The following is a 14,660-nucleotide window of genomic DNA, read 5'->3' on the forward strand; positions in this document are numbered from 1 at the left end:
AGGAGGAAGGTCCTGTGGTGAGGATAAAGAAGGTGTTTGGAGGAGGCCTTGGGGAAGTAGCCCAGGGAGGTGTAGCTGTTACAAGAGGCACTATAGACAGCTGCAAATCCATAGGGCCCTGGGCTGGAACCCAGAGTAGAGGGCGGGCCCGGGTTCCCCCCAAACCTTCCAACTCCTGATCAGACACAGGAGGAGTGGATCCAGACTGTGGGGAAGATCACTGAGGTGAGCAAAGCTGCCAATAAGCGTAGCACCCACCAAGGTAGAGGAGGAACTTTGTCACAGTAGCTATATTTACACTTACAATGCATGTTAAAAATCAAGCATCAGTTATTAATTAAGAGCATCCTCTCATAAAAATTTAGCTGACAGTTCTGAAAATTATACTATAGGTGGAGCTGGTAGCAACACCTGTTATTAAGGTTGGCTGACACATTGCATTATAAGACTCTGTTTTCAATTGCTTATAACTTTGCCAAACAGTAACCATTCAGGATGAAATTCTCTATGCTGGATGTCTGCTTCAGAATGACTTTTTTTTAAAAGCTGCATCAAAAGCAGCTGATTCCAAGAATCAGAATGGGGGAAATATGTTGTTTTGTCCCTGTTTAAAAAATTCTTACAACCCTTTAAATGAAAAGCTCTTGCACCCCCATGCTTTGTAGCAAATCTTTGAAATTTGACTGGAGTAGAGAGAGGCTGGCCTGCTGCAGGGATATGCCTTTTGCCAACCCTGTGAAAAACTACCTTTAAAAAGCCTCTAAAAATAGTTAGTTCACACATGCTTAGTAGAGTATTGTTAAAGTTTGGCAGCTAAATTCTATGAGATTCCATCTGTACTGAGCATGCTCCACCCCTGGGCTACAGGGGCCTTGAAGAGCAGGACATCCAGGGGCAGATCTAGGGATTTTGCCACCCCAAGCACGGCAGGCAGGCTGCCTCCAGCGGTTTGCCTGCGGAGGGTCTGCTGGTCCCGCAGCTTTGGCTGACCCCCCACAGGCATCCACGGAAGCCATGGGACCAGCAGACCCTCAGCAGGCAAACCACCAGAAGCAGCCTGCCTGCCGCTCTCACGGTGCCGGCAGAGCCGTGCTGGGGCCTGGAGCCGCCCCTGAGGACGTCTGTGGGCCACTGTGATCCTGGGCACTGGACAGTGAGAGTGGAGATACTGTCACTTCTATGGTCTTGATGCCCCATGCTGTCACCCTGGTAGTGTAGAGGGAAAGGACGAATCAGCTTGACTGAAATGCAAAAGGGATGAAAGCTGCACCAAGGATGGGAGGGAGAGGGAGTAGGCTGGTAAAAGAATCTGGACCTGGGGTAGGGGAAGCCATGCTGAGAAGATATTGGGATTGTCTGGGCAAAGAGCCTCAGTGGGGAGGCTGGAATGAAGAGCTTGAGGAGGGAGACTGAGACTGGATGAGGACCTGGGGGCATACAGGAAACTGGGATGCAGTGCCAGATTAATGTATAGGCAAACCAGACACATGCCTAGGGCCAAAATTCTTGGGGGGAGGAGGGCCATGCACAAAGTCACAATGCCACTCAGGTTTGGCCTGGCAGCCCTTGTGTCATGACAGAGGTGTGGCCAGACCAAATTTCAGTGATTGGTACTCACATTAGAAGTGTATGTTTACCTAGAGCCTGTGATGGGTTAATTCGGCCCTTCTGGGATGAGTAGTTATGGTGGGATGGGGAGACAGGACTGGCACAGGGTCAGGCTGGAAGGAACATGAGCAGGAGGGGTCAGACTTCAGGGAGGGGGGCAGAAGAGTTTGTGCCCTCTAAAGCATGCTCCCCTCCGAAAACAGGTATTGCACCCAAAAATTCTGAGACTCCCCATACCTCTGCTGTCAGCAGATATCTGTGAAACCTGTCTGGCAAAGTGTGTGTCTGATTCTTCACTAGTCCAGGTCCACATAGAGGATGACAACCTACTACTGCTATCAGTTACTCTGTTAGCTGAAATAGCAGAGGTGTGTGTTGTAGATCTAAAAGTTCTAACTCTGATGCTGAACCACATAGGAGTCCATATAATTCAACATGATTCAAGTTATGTGTTTTTATTTTTTTTTAAAAAAAACCTAGGAAATTACACACAAAAATCTGCGTTTGATAGAAAGATTAATGTTGCAAAGTCAAGCACTTAAAAGGTAGGAAATGTCAGAAATCAGATTACCCTTGCAACCTTAATTCGGCCTCCTTGTGCATATGCAATATGATACAGTCCTTAATTACATGATCATATACTATTTTTTTCACAGGACCCCTGCCTCAATCAGTGCACAGGATGGACAGTGGTCTGGGGATTAATCAGGGTTGTGTAGTGAAGGAGGCTGTTATTTCTTGAACACCAGCCTCATTTATTGCAGAAGCTGGAAGGTGTGTAGTGAATGAGGCAAGGAACTGCAGGAAGAGAAAGGACAGTCCATGGTCAAGGCAGTTGAATGGTGCCCTAGAGAACTGGATTCTATCACTGCCTCTGCTACAGAATTCCTAGGTGATTCTGGGCAAGTCACTTAAATCAAACTCATCGGAGATGATTTCTAATTAAGTGTTTCTCATTTTCTGAGAACCTGAATTGAGACCCTGGGTTTTGATTTGCAGAAGTGCTGAGCACTCACAGCTGCAGCTAAGGTCAGTGGGAACCAGGGCTGCCCAGGGGATACAGGGGGCCTGGGGCAAAGCAATTTCGGGGGCCCTTCCATAAAAAAAAATGTTGCAATATTATAGAATACTATTTTCTCATGGGGGCCCCTGCAGGGCCCGGGGCCTGGGGGCAAATTGCCCTACTTGCCACCTCCCCCTCTGGGTGGCCCTGGTGGGAGCTGTGCTTTGAATGTAGACAGTGCAATAAAAATACTAAGTATTCTGAAAAATCATGTCCTAGATGTCTCAAAATGGGCACCCAAAATTAGTGGACACTTTTGACCTTAATCTTCAGTACTGCAACTGGAAAAGGGGGATAATACCTCCCTGTCACCTCACACGGGTATGGGGGAAATAAATTAATATTTGTGAAGAGCTTGGATACGATAGTGATAAGCTCTGGAGAAAAGCCTCTGAGGTAATTAATAATTTAATATCCAGAGAGGATTTGAATAGCATGCCGTAAATAAAGCATGGGGCCACACATTGAATAATGAGACTAAAACAAGATATCGAACAGCTGCTCATTCAGTAAGTACTATCTGGCCTGTCAGCATTTAAACTGGCTTATTTTTTGGAGCAGAACCACACTTTGCTCAGATAGGAAGAATGTCAGAAAAGTTTATATTACTTTCCTAAGAGGACTGCAACTGAACCTTGCCTTCTCTGATGAGATAGTTTTTTCTCAACTTAAATTAGGAAGTATCTGTCACATGATTTCTGTGAGAGTTCCCTGGCTCTAGAATATGTTCTCTTCCTGATCCATCACACTCTGGATTTCTCAATCATCCTGCCATTGCAAAGCCTACCATTTTTCCTGGGCACTTAGATGGGGATTGATCTGAGGGGAGAGGCTGGTAAAATATGGAGTTATTGTTCTGTTGGTTTTGTTGGCAGGTCTGATGGTGTATTGTGTGATCAGTCTAATTCAATCTACAATATTGTGCTGCATTAGGCACTTTTTTTTATCATTTTGATCAATGTACAGCCAAGGTGAGGCACTTTCAATTAAACTGAACAAAATTAAATTAATTTTGGAAGCATTGGTAGCAGCCCCATAGTTAAGGCTGGGTTTTGAATTTGGTTCTAAGCTCTGCTTCCAAGATCTCTTACAACTTTTGAACAGAGTAACCAATTTGTTCGCAGATTAAAATGCTGTCTCTACTGGGACATAAGGAGAATGTTCTAACAATTTGGAGAGTGACAGATGTTTATTTGATCTTTAATCACTATTTTAACATTTTATGTTTTCTCCCCAGTACCTTCAACTTTTTGGATCCCTGTGTTCTCAGCAGTGATAGGTTTTGAGAACCTCAGGCCTTGTGCAGATACTGAGGTCCTCAGGAATAAGATATTTTCAAATCATGGGCCATTTTCTAGGGAATTATTTAGGAATCTTAACTTGTATGGGTTGGAGCCACAAAGATGAAGAAGATGTCAAGCTTTACAAGGCAGATTCGCAATGCATGTTTATTTTCTGCTATTCTTCATGTTTCTGGAGGACTGTCCTATACTTGTTTGACCTAGAACTAGGAGGTTTATATATGCAGATAAACCAACTCTGTATTTACTGCTGTGTGTCTGTCTGGTTCTGATTCTAATGCTATTTGTCCAATCAGGACAAATTATAACGAATGACTATTTCATTGGTGAACAGTGCATCTGTGCACAGGTCAGAATTTGAGCAACCATTGACAGATTAGAGAGGGGGCATTCTGAGGAAATGAAATTGTTTTTAATTTTCTCTCAAAGTTTGTTTCCCTGACTCCCCTCGGGGCATCGCTACAAGGGCAAAGGTAAGGATGGACATTGGGTTCATTACAGCAGCAGTTTAGGTTCTTTGGATGCCTTTACTGTGAATTTCCATACTTTCAAATATTTGAGGTTTTGTTAAAGTTTATTCTTTACTGTGAATTTCCTTGCTTTTTATTGTTTGTTAATAGATAATACAACATTCTTACAAGGGTATTTAAACTCTTAGGTTACCAATATACATTCTCAACTTGAACTCCAGCTTTTGTCTAGGAATTAATTAATTAATATACAAAGCATAACTTCACTGAGGGTTTGCTTGAATGAAAAACACAAGATTTGACATATTAATGGTATATTATCGTAGAGGACAGGGAGTTTGGATTTTAAATGGTTCTTTAGTTCAAAATAACTATAAAAATTTTTGAATCTCTGTCCATTTGATTAATGTGTCATAACCAAGCCAACGTGCTGTAACTGGAATAAATATTGGCAAGTAACTTCTTCAAAAACTTCACTGCTGAGAGAACTGAAATGCCTTTATCCCCTGCCTCATACACAGGTTGCTATGAGTGACAACACACGAGATATCTGGGGGTCTTAATGGAATAATTTGATCTCCTCAGTCCAATACTAAAGGAATGGGTGGCCATACTGAGACAGCAGAAATGAGGACTGAATGGGCATGGAGGAGGAAATTTAATTTTCTCTTTAGAGGTGGTCCCTCCAGCAATGAGACATAATTGCTGGGGAATGAAAGGGAAGCTTGCATTCCCACTGCCCCTTCAGTCTCTGTCCAAAGGATAATCTCCAGGTCTTTCAATACAGCATTTTCACAAGTGCTATGTTCACTTTAAAAGTACAGAACAAAACAACACCAAAAAAAACAAGAACGGAAAGAGATGGAATTAAATGGAAATGTTTTAACCAAGGTTTACTGCGTCACTGTTCTGGGTGTCACAATGTCATTTATTTTGTCCAAAATATCTAAGTATCTGGCCTGCAAGAGTGTAATACAACCCTGTTTCTTCTCAGTTCTTTGTTCCTCTGCTAATTAGAAGATGCTACAGAAAATGAGTTCACAAAAAAAAAAAAAGAAAAATTAAAAAAATGTGGAAAAGTTTGACTTGAAAAATCAGTAAATTTCCACTTCATCTTACAGGGATGATACATAGGTATACACCCAGCATTACTGGGCACTACAAAGGTTAAATGCCTCAATTGTAGCATTTTAACAGACAGTTCTAGATTGCCTCTCCCTCCTCAGATGTTTTCTCTATACAACAAAGTAAAAGAGGACAGTAAGTCTGGGTCAACATGGTTACAAGCATACCTGTGACCATCACAGGATGTTATTGGGGAATAAAAGGCCAGATTACCCCTTCCCTGGGAGAAGTCAAGGGTATGGGGGGATTTCCTCCTGGGTTTTTTTTCTTATGGTCCTGCCAGGGGGATGAGGTTTGATCCATGGAATGGAGAAGCCACCCTCACACATCATGAAGCCCTAGAGATCTGTAGGATGCCAGGCAACTGTGAGGTGCCTCTGTGCTGGTTCTGTACTTCAGCAGCCTCCTCTCAGCTCCCTGGCATCATGGCTCTGGACCCACACTGCCGGGGACTACCCCTAGATGTGGCTTCCTCAAGGCCACACCCTTCCCCACTTGGAGGAAGATTCCATGGGTCGAATTCAGAGATGAACCTAAGGGAGACTAAACTAGTGTAATATACTAGTTCCCTCAGTATGTATGGTATACCAACTTTGAGTCCCTCAGAAGTCTCTCAAACTTAATTAGACTCTGACGTCCTGAGACTTACTTTGACTCACATCCACTGACCACTCTTGAAGCTACACCTCACTCCAAACCTTACGTATCATCATTGAATTTGACCCACTGAGTCTGAGTGTAAGGGAGTCTTTGAGAATATAAATTAATGTAACTCACACTCCAAAGGGCCATAAGAGATGAGTGAAATGAGTTGTAAAAAAAATCAGCTAGTGGGTAGATGTAAGAATGTACAAATTCATGAAAGAATGCCAGACCCTCCTCCATCTTACACCTTCCTGTATTGTTATCTAGCTGTTCAGCATGTAAATTACACCAACACAAACTCACTTATATATAGATGAGAGAATATAGTTAGAATATACAGTCCAAGAGGCGCTGACTGTAGAAGGATCTGACTTATCCAAGCTTAGACATCATCCCTAAATTTGGAAAATCTAAGGTGAAATGAATGTTATTTCGAACTTGTTTACTACATTAGCAGCATCTTATCCAATGCTCTCTCAGTCCAAACTCTAACATCTCCTGTGTTTTTATTGCAGCATGCAAGAGGAAAGAACAAGAACATGGGAAAGATAGAGGGAATACACCCAAAAAGCCTCGGTTGGTTTTCACGGATGTCCAGCGTCGAACTCTACATGCAATATTCAAGGAAAATAAGCGTCCATCCAAAGAATTACAAATCACCATTTCCCAGCAGCTAGGGTTGGAGCTGAGCACCGTCAGCAACTTTTTCATGAATGCACGGAGGAGGAGTCTGGATAAGTGGCAAGACGAGGGCAGCTCCAATTCAGGCAATTCATCATCTTCATCAAGCACTTGTACCAAAGCATGAAGGAGTAACCACGAACTAAACCTCGGTGAAAAAGCTTTAAAAATAAATAAATAAATAAAGACCAGGACCTCAAGATAGCAGGTTTATACTTAGAACTATTTGGAAAAAAAAAAGTTATTTATAAGTCCAAAGAAACCAAAGACTTATTTCACCTGCATTTTGACTTTGTTCTGAGACACACACTTTAGTAGGATGACGACTTGCAAAAAAACAGAAAAGAGAGAAATGAAACAAAACAAAAAACAGAGAGAAACGAAAGAAACCACTGGTCTTACACCTTCATCCATGATCATTTTCACCGTATTTGGCTTCTTTAGTGGTTTGGAGCATAGTGATTTCTTGTCATTGAATGGACACCTTTTCAGATATGGCTCTTCATTTCCACAGATATTGCCGTGAAGGTGTATGGTGTATCCGTACTGTATACACACCAGTGGTTAGGGACTTAGTCAGGGTTTGTCTTCAGAAAGGGTTGTGCCATAGCACAACCAACATAGCATGGAGTCGTCTGAATTCATTGAACGGTGTGATTTTTTGCTGTTTTATTGTTTGAACTTCGCCGGTGCGACACCTGGAAACAAGTTCAAACTAGGCAAAGAAATTTTGAATGATACCTAAACCAGTGCATTCTCTTTGTTTGTTAAGGAATGTTCAGATTTTAAACAAGTGAAATAATATTCCATCCATTAAAAAAATCAACTAGCTACCAAAGAATACATTTAATATTATATTGCAGGTATTTTATTGCAATGATTTTAATATTCCAAAGCTATTTTTACACAAAATACTATGTAGAGTTATAGGTAGAAACTAATCTAACTGTATAACACACAAAACCTGTCATCAAGACTGTTTGCAATTATTAAACCACTTTAATATTTGTTTCCAAGACTGGCAAGAAAGAATGTCATTTTAGGAATCACAGTGTCAGAGCACAGGTGCTGATAGTGGGATCCTGCTTCCACCGAAGTCAGTGAGTTTTGCCATTGGCTTTAATAGGAGCAGGATGTGGCTTAACAGCTGTGTGAATGGCTGATGTGATGTTTGCCATGTTTGCATACTTTTAGTACACTGTCCCTCCTTGGCTGACATTGCTGAAGGCTCATCTGCTTGAAGGGTGTCAAAAGACCATCTTTCCCTACCAATGTATTTTATATACATCTCCCAGCCAGCAATATCAGCTAGATTCCAAACATTATATTCCGTTCTATTTAATTCATTTTGTACACAAAAATTAAAAATCTGAATAAATTTACAGCGTCCAATTCTGCCCCATTGACATTGAAGTCTATAGATAAAAAGGCTGTTAATGAGAAAAGGAGTTGAAGGAGACATGTGAAGGAATGTGCTTTTGGGACCAAATTCTTTTTCCAATGAAGATTATGGCAAAACTCCTGCTGACTTCAGGGGGAGCAGCTTCAAGAAGATTACATTTGTGCTTTTTTGGGGGGGGGTGAGGGGGCACATCTTGAAGTCAATAGCAAAACTTCTATGGAGCTCTATAAGAGTGGGATATGGTCCTTTGTTTTGTACCTGCTTACTAGGCTACGTTTTTATTTCAGTACATTCTTTCTTGCATGTCTGTTAACCAGGAAAATGCATGAAATAGTTTACAATTTATAGTTGAAAAGCTTTAAGTGCTCTGTTGCTAGCAGAACTTTCAGAGGAATGAAATTGTTCCATACTTATTGTGATAAAATCAGAAAGAAAGCAGTGCAACATCGGCATATAAAATTCTAGCGTAGAGGGGGAAAGATTTTACATGTACCTGTTAGATCTCTAACTGGTATTTCAAATTACTGTAGCAAATCTCCAAAGCATACCAAATTCTAAAGTGAGCAAATATGAAGGTATTTGTCCCATTGCTAGGATAAGAAATCTGTAATCTTTCTTATACCTGTAGCTTAAAAAAAAATCAAGGTAAACTAGAATCCAACATATGTTATCATGGCAGGTTATATTTTCTTGTGATAAAGTCCAATTAAAATGCTAAAGATTAAGAAATTAAGCAACTTTGCAGCACCATCTATTTCCCAAGTTAACCATGTTTGGTCAAGTTTCAGGCTATCCAGTTATAATTACAAATACGTATTTTAAAATGCAACTGAAATATCTCCTTATTAAAACAATGTTAAATGAGAACAGGATGTTTGTCACTAAATATTTCTCAAATTTTTTCCTACGTTAAACTCCTTTTTAAAAAACTGACGATGCAATTGTCTAACGAAATGTGTTCCATGAATATTAGAGTCTCTAGTTTACCTTAAATTCTAGCACGGTTTCTTTTTAAAAGCTCTGTTCTCAACTAGACATAATTGAAGTGGAAAAGTTAATAGGAAGACATAACCTCATCTTTAAGGGATCTTATAAATGCAGTCTCATTAATGTAATATTGAAGAGGACAACCATAATTAACATTTTGCTTTCTCCAGGAGAACACTGCTTTGTAACTTACTTATAGTTTAGAAAGAAAGCCTTATTTATTTAAAACTTGAGAATTTAAAAATGCAGGGAAATTCAAAGTATATTACCACATTTTTTAGTATTTTCATTGTAATATGTCTTGAGACTATTTGCTGAAACCAAAGATAACTTTCATACCAGCATTGAATTTGCACCCAATATGCAATTTCAGGATCTCTTGCTATGTAAACACACACACACACACACACACACAAACTGATGCACAAGTTAAAGCCTAGAAGTGGTTTTCTTACATCTGTTTAAGCATGCTTTAACCTTTTTTGTTTTTATAAGCCATTAAGAACAAAGTCACCTTTCCTGTAAGCAATATGCTAATCATACTTGGAATATACAGAGAACACACACTTCTCTTTAGTTAGTTTCTAAATATGAAGCAAAATAAATATGGAAACCTTCATCCTGATTATGAAGTTATTTTATCCCTCAGGATACTGCTCCATTGCACTGACTGAAGCATAGACAGTAGATCATTTGGTGCACCCATATTCTTATTATTTCTTGTCTTTAGTAATGGTCATCCATGAAGGTGATTTTTTCCCCCCAAAGTTGCACTTAAACATCTACACAAAGGATAAAAGCCTGGCCCCAACGAAGTCAATGGGAGTCTTGCTACTGACTTCAGTGGGGTCAAGATTTCACCCAAAGATTTCCTGGAAGAATGGAAGTTAGTATTAGACTCAAAAATTACCACTGAGCCACTGGCTCAGGACCTAAGAGTGACACAAAACAGTTCTGAAAGGAAGCAAAGTGGGAAAAGTTTGGAAACATCAAGAAATTGGACTTCAGTTAAAGTTTAGTTAAACAGCTATTGCAAGTTAGGAACGTGCACTCAATTCCTGAAGTGCATCCAAAAATTACCATAATAACCCAAGAGAGGGGGTGTCAAAAAGGTTGAAAGTTTTAATCCATCCACATCATAAACTGCATTATCAGACTTCCAGAAAAAAACAACACTGCTACTTTTTTGGCTCCCATATTGCTGTCCAAGGGCCTCATCCTACTGTCCTTACTCAGGGTAAAAGCAAAAGTAAAATGAAAACACCTACAACGGGGGTTGTTGCCTAGCGTCTCAGTCCTGCTCATTTTGAAGTCAATGGCAAAATTCCATTGACCTCAATGCACCAGATTTCACCATTCTTACCCATGTTGAGTGGAATCTTACTCCATGAGTAGTCTGTTGAATTCACTGGGATTGCTTCCGGAGTTAGGTGTTACTCAGTGTTCAAGAGCTTCACAGTTTGGCTTATTGTGAGCAGGGTCAGGCCCTGAGAAGGACTTCAGAATCAGGCTTCAACATCAGTGGACATTCTGCCCAAAGGGGACTTCCTGTCCTTGGAGGGCAAGAAAACATGGCTGACCTTGTTATACCAAAGAGTCCTAGGACACTTCTCCTTGCCCGAGTTGTAAAAAAGATATTTTTTCCCAGGAAAGGTGGTACTTCCACCTCCTTCTCTTTCTCCTATCCTCCTCCTCTTCCTCCTTCTTTGTACATAAGGATGAAAACTATGCATTTAGCAAACAAAGAGAAAGCACTTATTCTTTTTCTATCTAGCTGTGTTTAGGGTGCATTCAAAGGCCCAGAGGCTAATTTTGAGACTTTGCTTGGCCTTCTGGTTTATTATTGTGGTGTGGTTAGCTTTACAATACATTTGGTAACTATTTCCTAAAGACAAAGAAGCAAAAGGTAAGGAATAGCTACTTCCATGTGTTTAAAAAAAAAAAAGTGTGTAAAGATCTACTATTTATAGTGTGAACCAAAGACGCTACCTCACTCGATTTCCATTGGTGATTTTAATCACATTGATGATACCAAAGAATACCAAAGATTTTTCATGCACGGCCTTGGTCTGTAAAGGGAACTCATTCTCCTTCTTAAATACCCTCCACCATTCCCCTTCCTCAATCTTCACTCAGTGTGTAAACTTGTCTGCATTCTTAATAATAATAATCATGAATACTACTCTTACTACAACTGCTAAACTGATGATAATGATAATGATAATAATAAAGCTCTAGGCAAACATGTTGCAAACTTTGTAAACTCACAGGACGAGTGCCTTGCTTGAACCAAAGTGTTAAACCGCTGTTGACCTCTTTATCTCTCACCTTATACTCTTTGAATACCTCAGCCTGTTAGAAAGGCCACTAATGAAAAAAAAAAAAAGGAATAATTCTTCACCGTGGTGCTTTTTGCCGTGCAACCATGCAATGAAACTTTCTTTGATACCAAAGGAAAATGTTTTTTTCCACTTTCTTGCTGACAAACCAAAGGTTCTTCTTCTTCCCCCTTGAAAGCAGCTTGAGTCCCTCCACCCAGACAGGCCGTGCATTGCTTTTACCAATTTCTCCAAATACCTCATAGTAATAAATCGTTAGGGTTATGTTGTATAGAGAGTTTATGTGATAAGGCAGAACTTACTAGTTTGATAATTGTTAAGGTTACTTAAAAAAAGTTTTATAACTCTTATTTATTTTGTAGAGGTTGTTTTGTTTGTATTTTTATTATTATTAATAATTATTATTATTGTTTGGGTTTCTTTCTTTCTTTCTCTTCATTTTTTTTTTGGCAGAACTGCTCTGTTATACTCAAGGAAGATCTTATTCCTGGAAATATTTCAAAGGTTGAGTAAAGATTGTTGTTTGCAAAGAATGCAAGAAAGGGAGAAAATATATATATATATATGGCTTTGATTCCTTTTGTTTAAATTAGGAAGCTTTTTGTGTTTGCTAGTCAATGTTCTTTTTACAGGGTAAAAAAATATTCTTTGCTGTGATAAATGGGTTCCTATTTTTTCTCTATAATGTGCTGTGATTTTTAATTTAATTACATTTTGTATATGTTTATTTAATCACTGCTTTAATTTATGACTATGTAGTGAAAAAATTGTATATAGTAGATTCAAAAATGGCCAAAGCTTTGTGTTACAATCTTTTTGTTCCTGATGCTGAGATAAACTGAAGGAGAGTGCTTCTCTTGACTGCAGGGTGTATCTTCAGACTTGTCTTAGCATGCACTTCAATGTGTTACAAACACTGCCAGGTCCCCCACCTCCCAGAAAACAAACAAACAAAACTTGTACATGCCAAAATGAATGTTTCAAAGTAGTACTTTTGTCACTTAGAAAGCAGAAAGGCAATGTTAGAGTGTTTTTTCCTTTAATTTATTTGTCTTTTTCTAGGAAGGTTATTTTGTGGGTAAGACCTGCATATCCAAAGAACTTAAAAGTTGTTTAATGTTTAAAAGCACTGGCATTTGTGAGAGACTTTGATTTGTTTTTGGTTTTATTTGCCATTCGCACGGGTATAGCAAGTAGAGGGCGTAAAACTTTGGAGAAAAGCTAACTTGAATTTGGAAATGCTCTTCAATACATGATCCAGTCTTCATCAAGCTTTCCTCCTCTGCCTTCCCCACCAAAACTGCTTCAGCTAGGACAGGGGGAGGATGCTGCAAACATGATAAATACACCGACGTGGTGATATACCGAGGGCTGGCTCATGCTGCCATTGAGGTCAATGGGAAAAGTTTCACTGAATTCAGCTGGGCAAAATGGAGCTCTGAGAATCCACTATGAAGAGCAGCTGGTCTGCCAGACACTGATATTGGGTGTGCATTTAGGAGCAGAACAGGCTAGTTTCTCAGTTCCATCAAGCATGGAAATATTTTCATGGGGCATGAATTTTTCTTCCCCCTCAATCCTCAAGAAAACTGGCAGAATACATTTGTAGGCTCTAATCCAGGCAAGCTCTTGTGCTTTGAACACAAATTTAGCCCCATTAAAGGCAATGGGACTACTCCCACTCTTAAAGTTAAGCATGTGCTCAAGGCCTGGCTTCAGGAAAGCACTTAAACAGAGGTTTAAGAGCTTTCCTAAGAGGGAAGAATTTAAGCAGATGATTCAATGCTTTTCAAACTTGGGGCTTATGGCCCAGGCCCTCAAAGGTATTTAGGGTCCTAAACAATGGAAGTTAGAAGCCTAAATATCTTTGTGGATCTGGACGTAAGTGCTTTGACAGATCAGGACTTTCAACATTTGAGGAGAAAGTTATCCCCCTGCAGAAGCCCAGCATAAGGCTGATCCAGTCACTAAGTCAGACTTATGGGATGGATAGGTTTTGCCCAAGGTGAATTCAGTCCATGGCTATCTATTTGGTCACCCTGCAGAAACAAAACAGAATAGAAATGTATTTCCCCCACACCCTTAGAACTGGAAACCTGTACTTTATTCTGTACTTCCCCTACGCCTGGCATCACTTTGTACATCTTTAGAGAACAAAATCAGTTTTAATTGAGAGAGAACAAGAAATGATAATGATAATTCTGCAAAGCTGATGGTGGCATCATGGCACAGAATATATGATGCCATTTACCTGTATTTTGTTTTCCCTGAGTGATAGATTCTGTTTCAACTAAATGCCACGTACCAACATGATTTGTGATGGGTGTAAATATTTTCTTTTCATGCACAATAGTTAAGCTCAAGGTGTACACTGTTTTTGTTTTCGGGGATAGTTGAAGGGTTCAGAGAGGGAAGGACAAGGGAGGGTTTGGGCTTTTGGTCAAAAGTTACACTTTCTTAGATAAAATTTTATACTTCAAGTATTGAAATGGGGCAATAAAGATGCTCTGAAATGCAGGATCATTAAATGGTCTATTGGTAAGCATTGGCTAATTGTCTGCTTTTAATACGTAAACGAATGCCGTGCAATGAGTTATGTTTCACCTGGGGAAGGAGACAACACAGTAGTCTATTAATCCAAAATAGCTATTAAACACTGGATGGAACTGTATTTAGAAAATGTTTTCTATTTAGTATTTTGATTTTTCTTGGTATGTTCTGCATTTATTGCATAATCATTGTGGAATCATTTTAGTTTTGCAGTATGACCCAAACAACAGTATTAAAAGAAAATAAAGTTTAAAACATTGTCTTTTCCTTGCTTCAGTAGTTGTCTTCATAACCCTTATGTCTACTGTTCAGTCCAAGCTAAACAACCTTCATTCACGTAGATGCTCCCAAATGATCGAGTTTTTTTTTATTAACCTCTTCCCACTCTTCCTCTCCTTTTTCTGCTTTTCCATTCTCACAACACCTTTGACCTTTACTCTTTTTTTCAGTGCAAGTCAGTTTCCACGTTCAAGTTAGCTTGATTGTTCA

The 14,660-nt window shown here is 39.7% G+C and overlaps 1 protein-coding gene across 1 annotated transcript in view; it reads left to right on the forward strand.

Moving 5' to 3' along the window:
• The window catches only part of ONECUT1 (one cut homeobox 1), a 30,888-nt gene extending 23,674 nt beyond the window's left edge, over positions 1-7,214 (forward strand). Inside the window, exon 2 of the mRNA XM_032796687.2 lies at positions 6,728-7,214. Coding sequence (XP_032652578.1) covers positions 6,728-7,020 — 293 coding nt within the window. The 3' untranslated portion in view covers positions 7,021-7,214. The remainder of the gene's footprint in view (positions 1-6,727) is intronic.
• The last annotated feature ends 7,446 nt before the right edge of the window (positions 7,215-14,660 follow it).

Source organism: Chelonoidis abingdonii, chromosome 9 (genome assembly GCF_003597395.2).
Source record: "Chelonoidis abingdonii isolate Lonesome George chromosome 9, CheloAbing_2.0, whole genome shotgun sequence".
NCBI lineage: Eukaryota > Metazoa > Chordata > Testudines > Testudinidae > Chelonoidis > Chelonoidis abingdonii.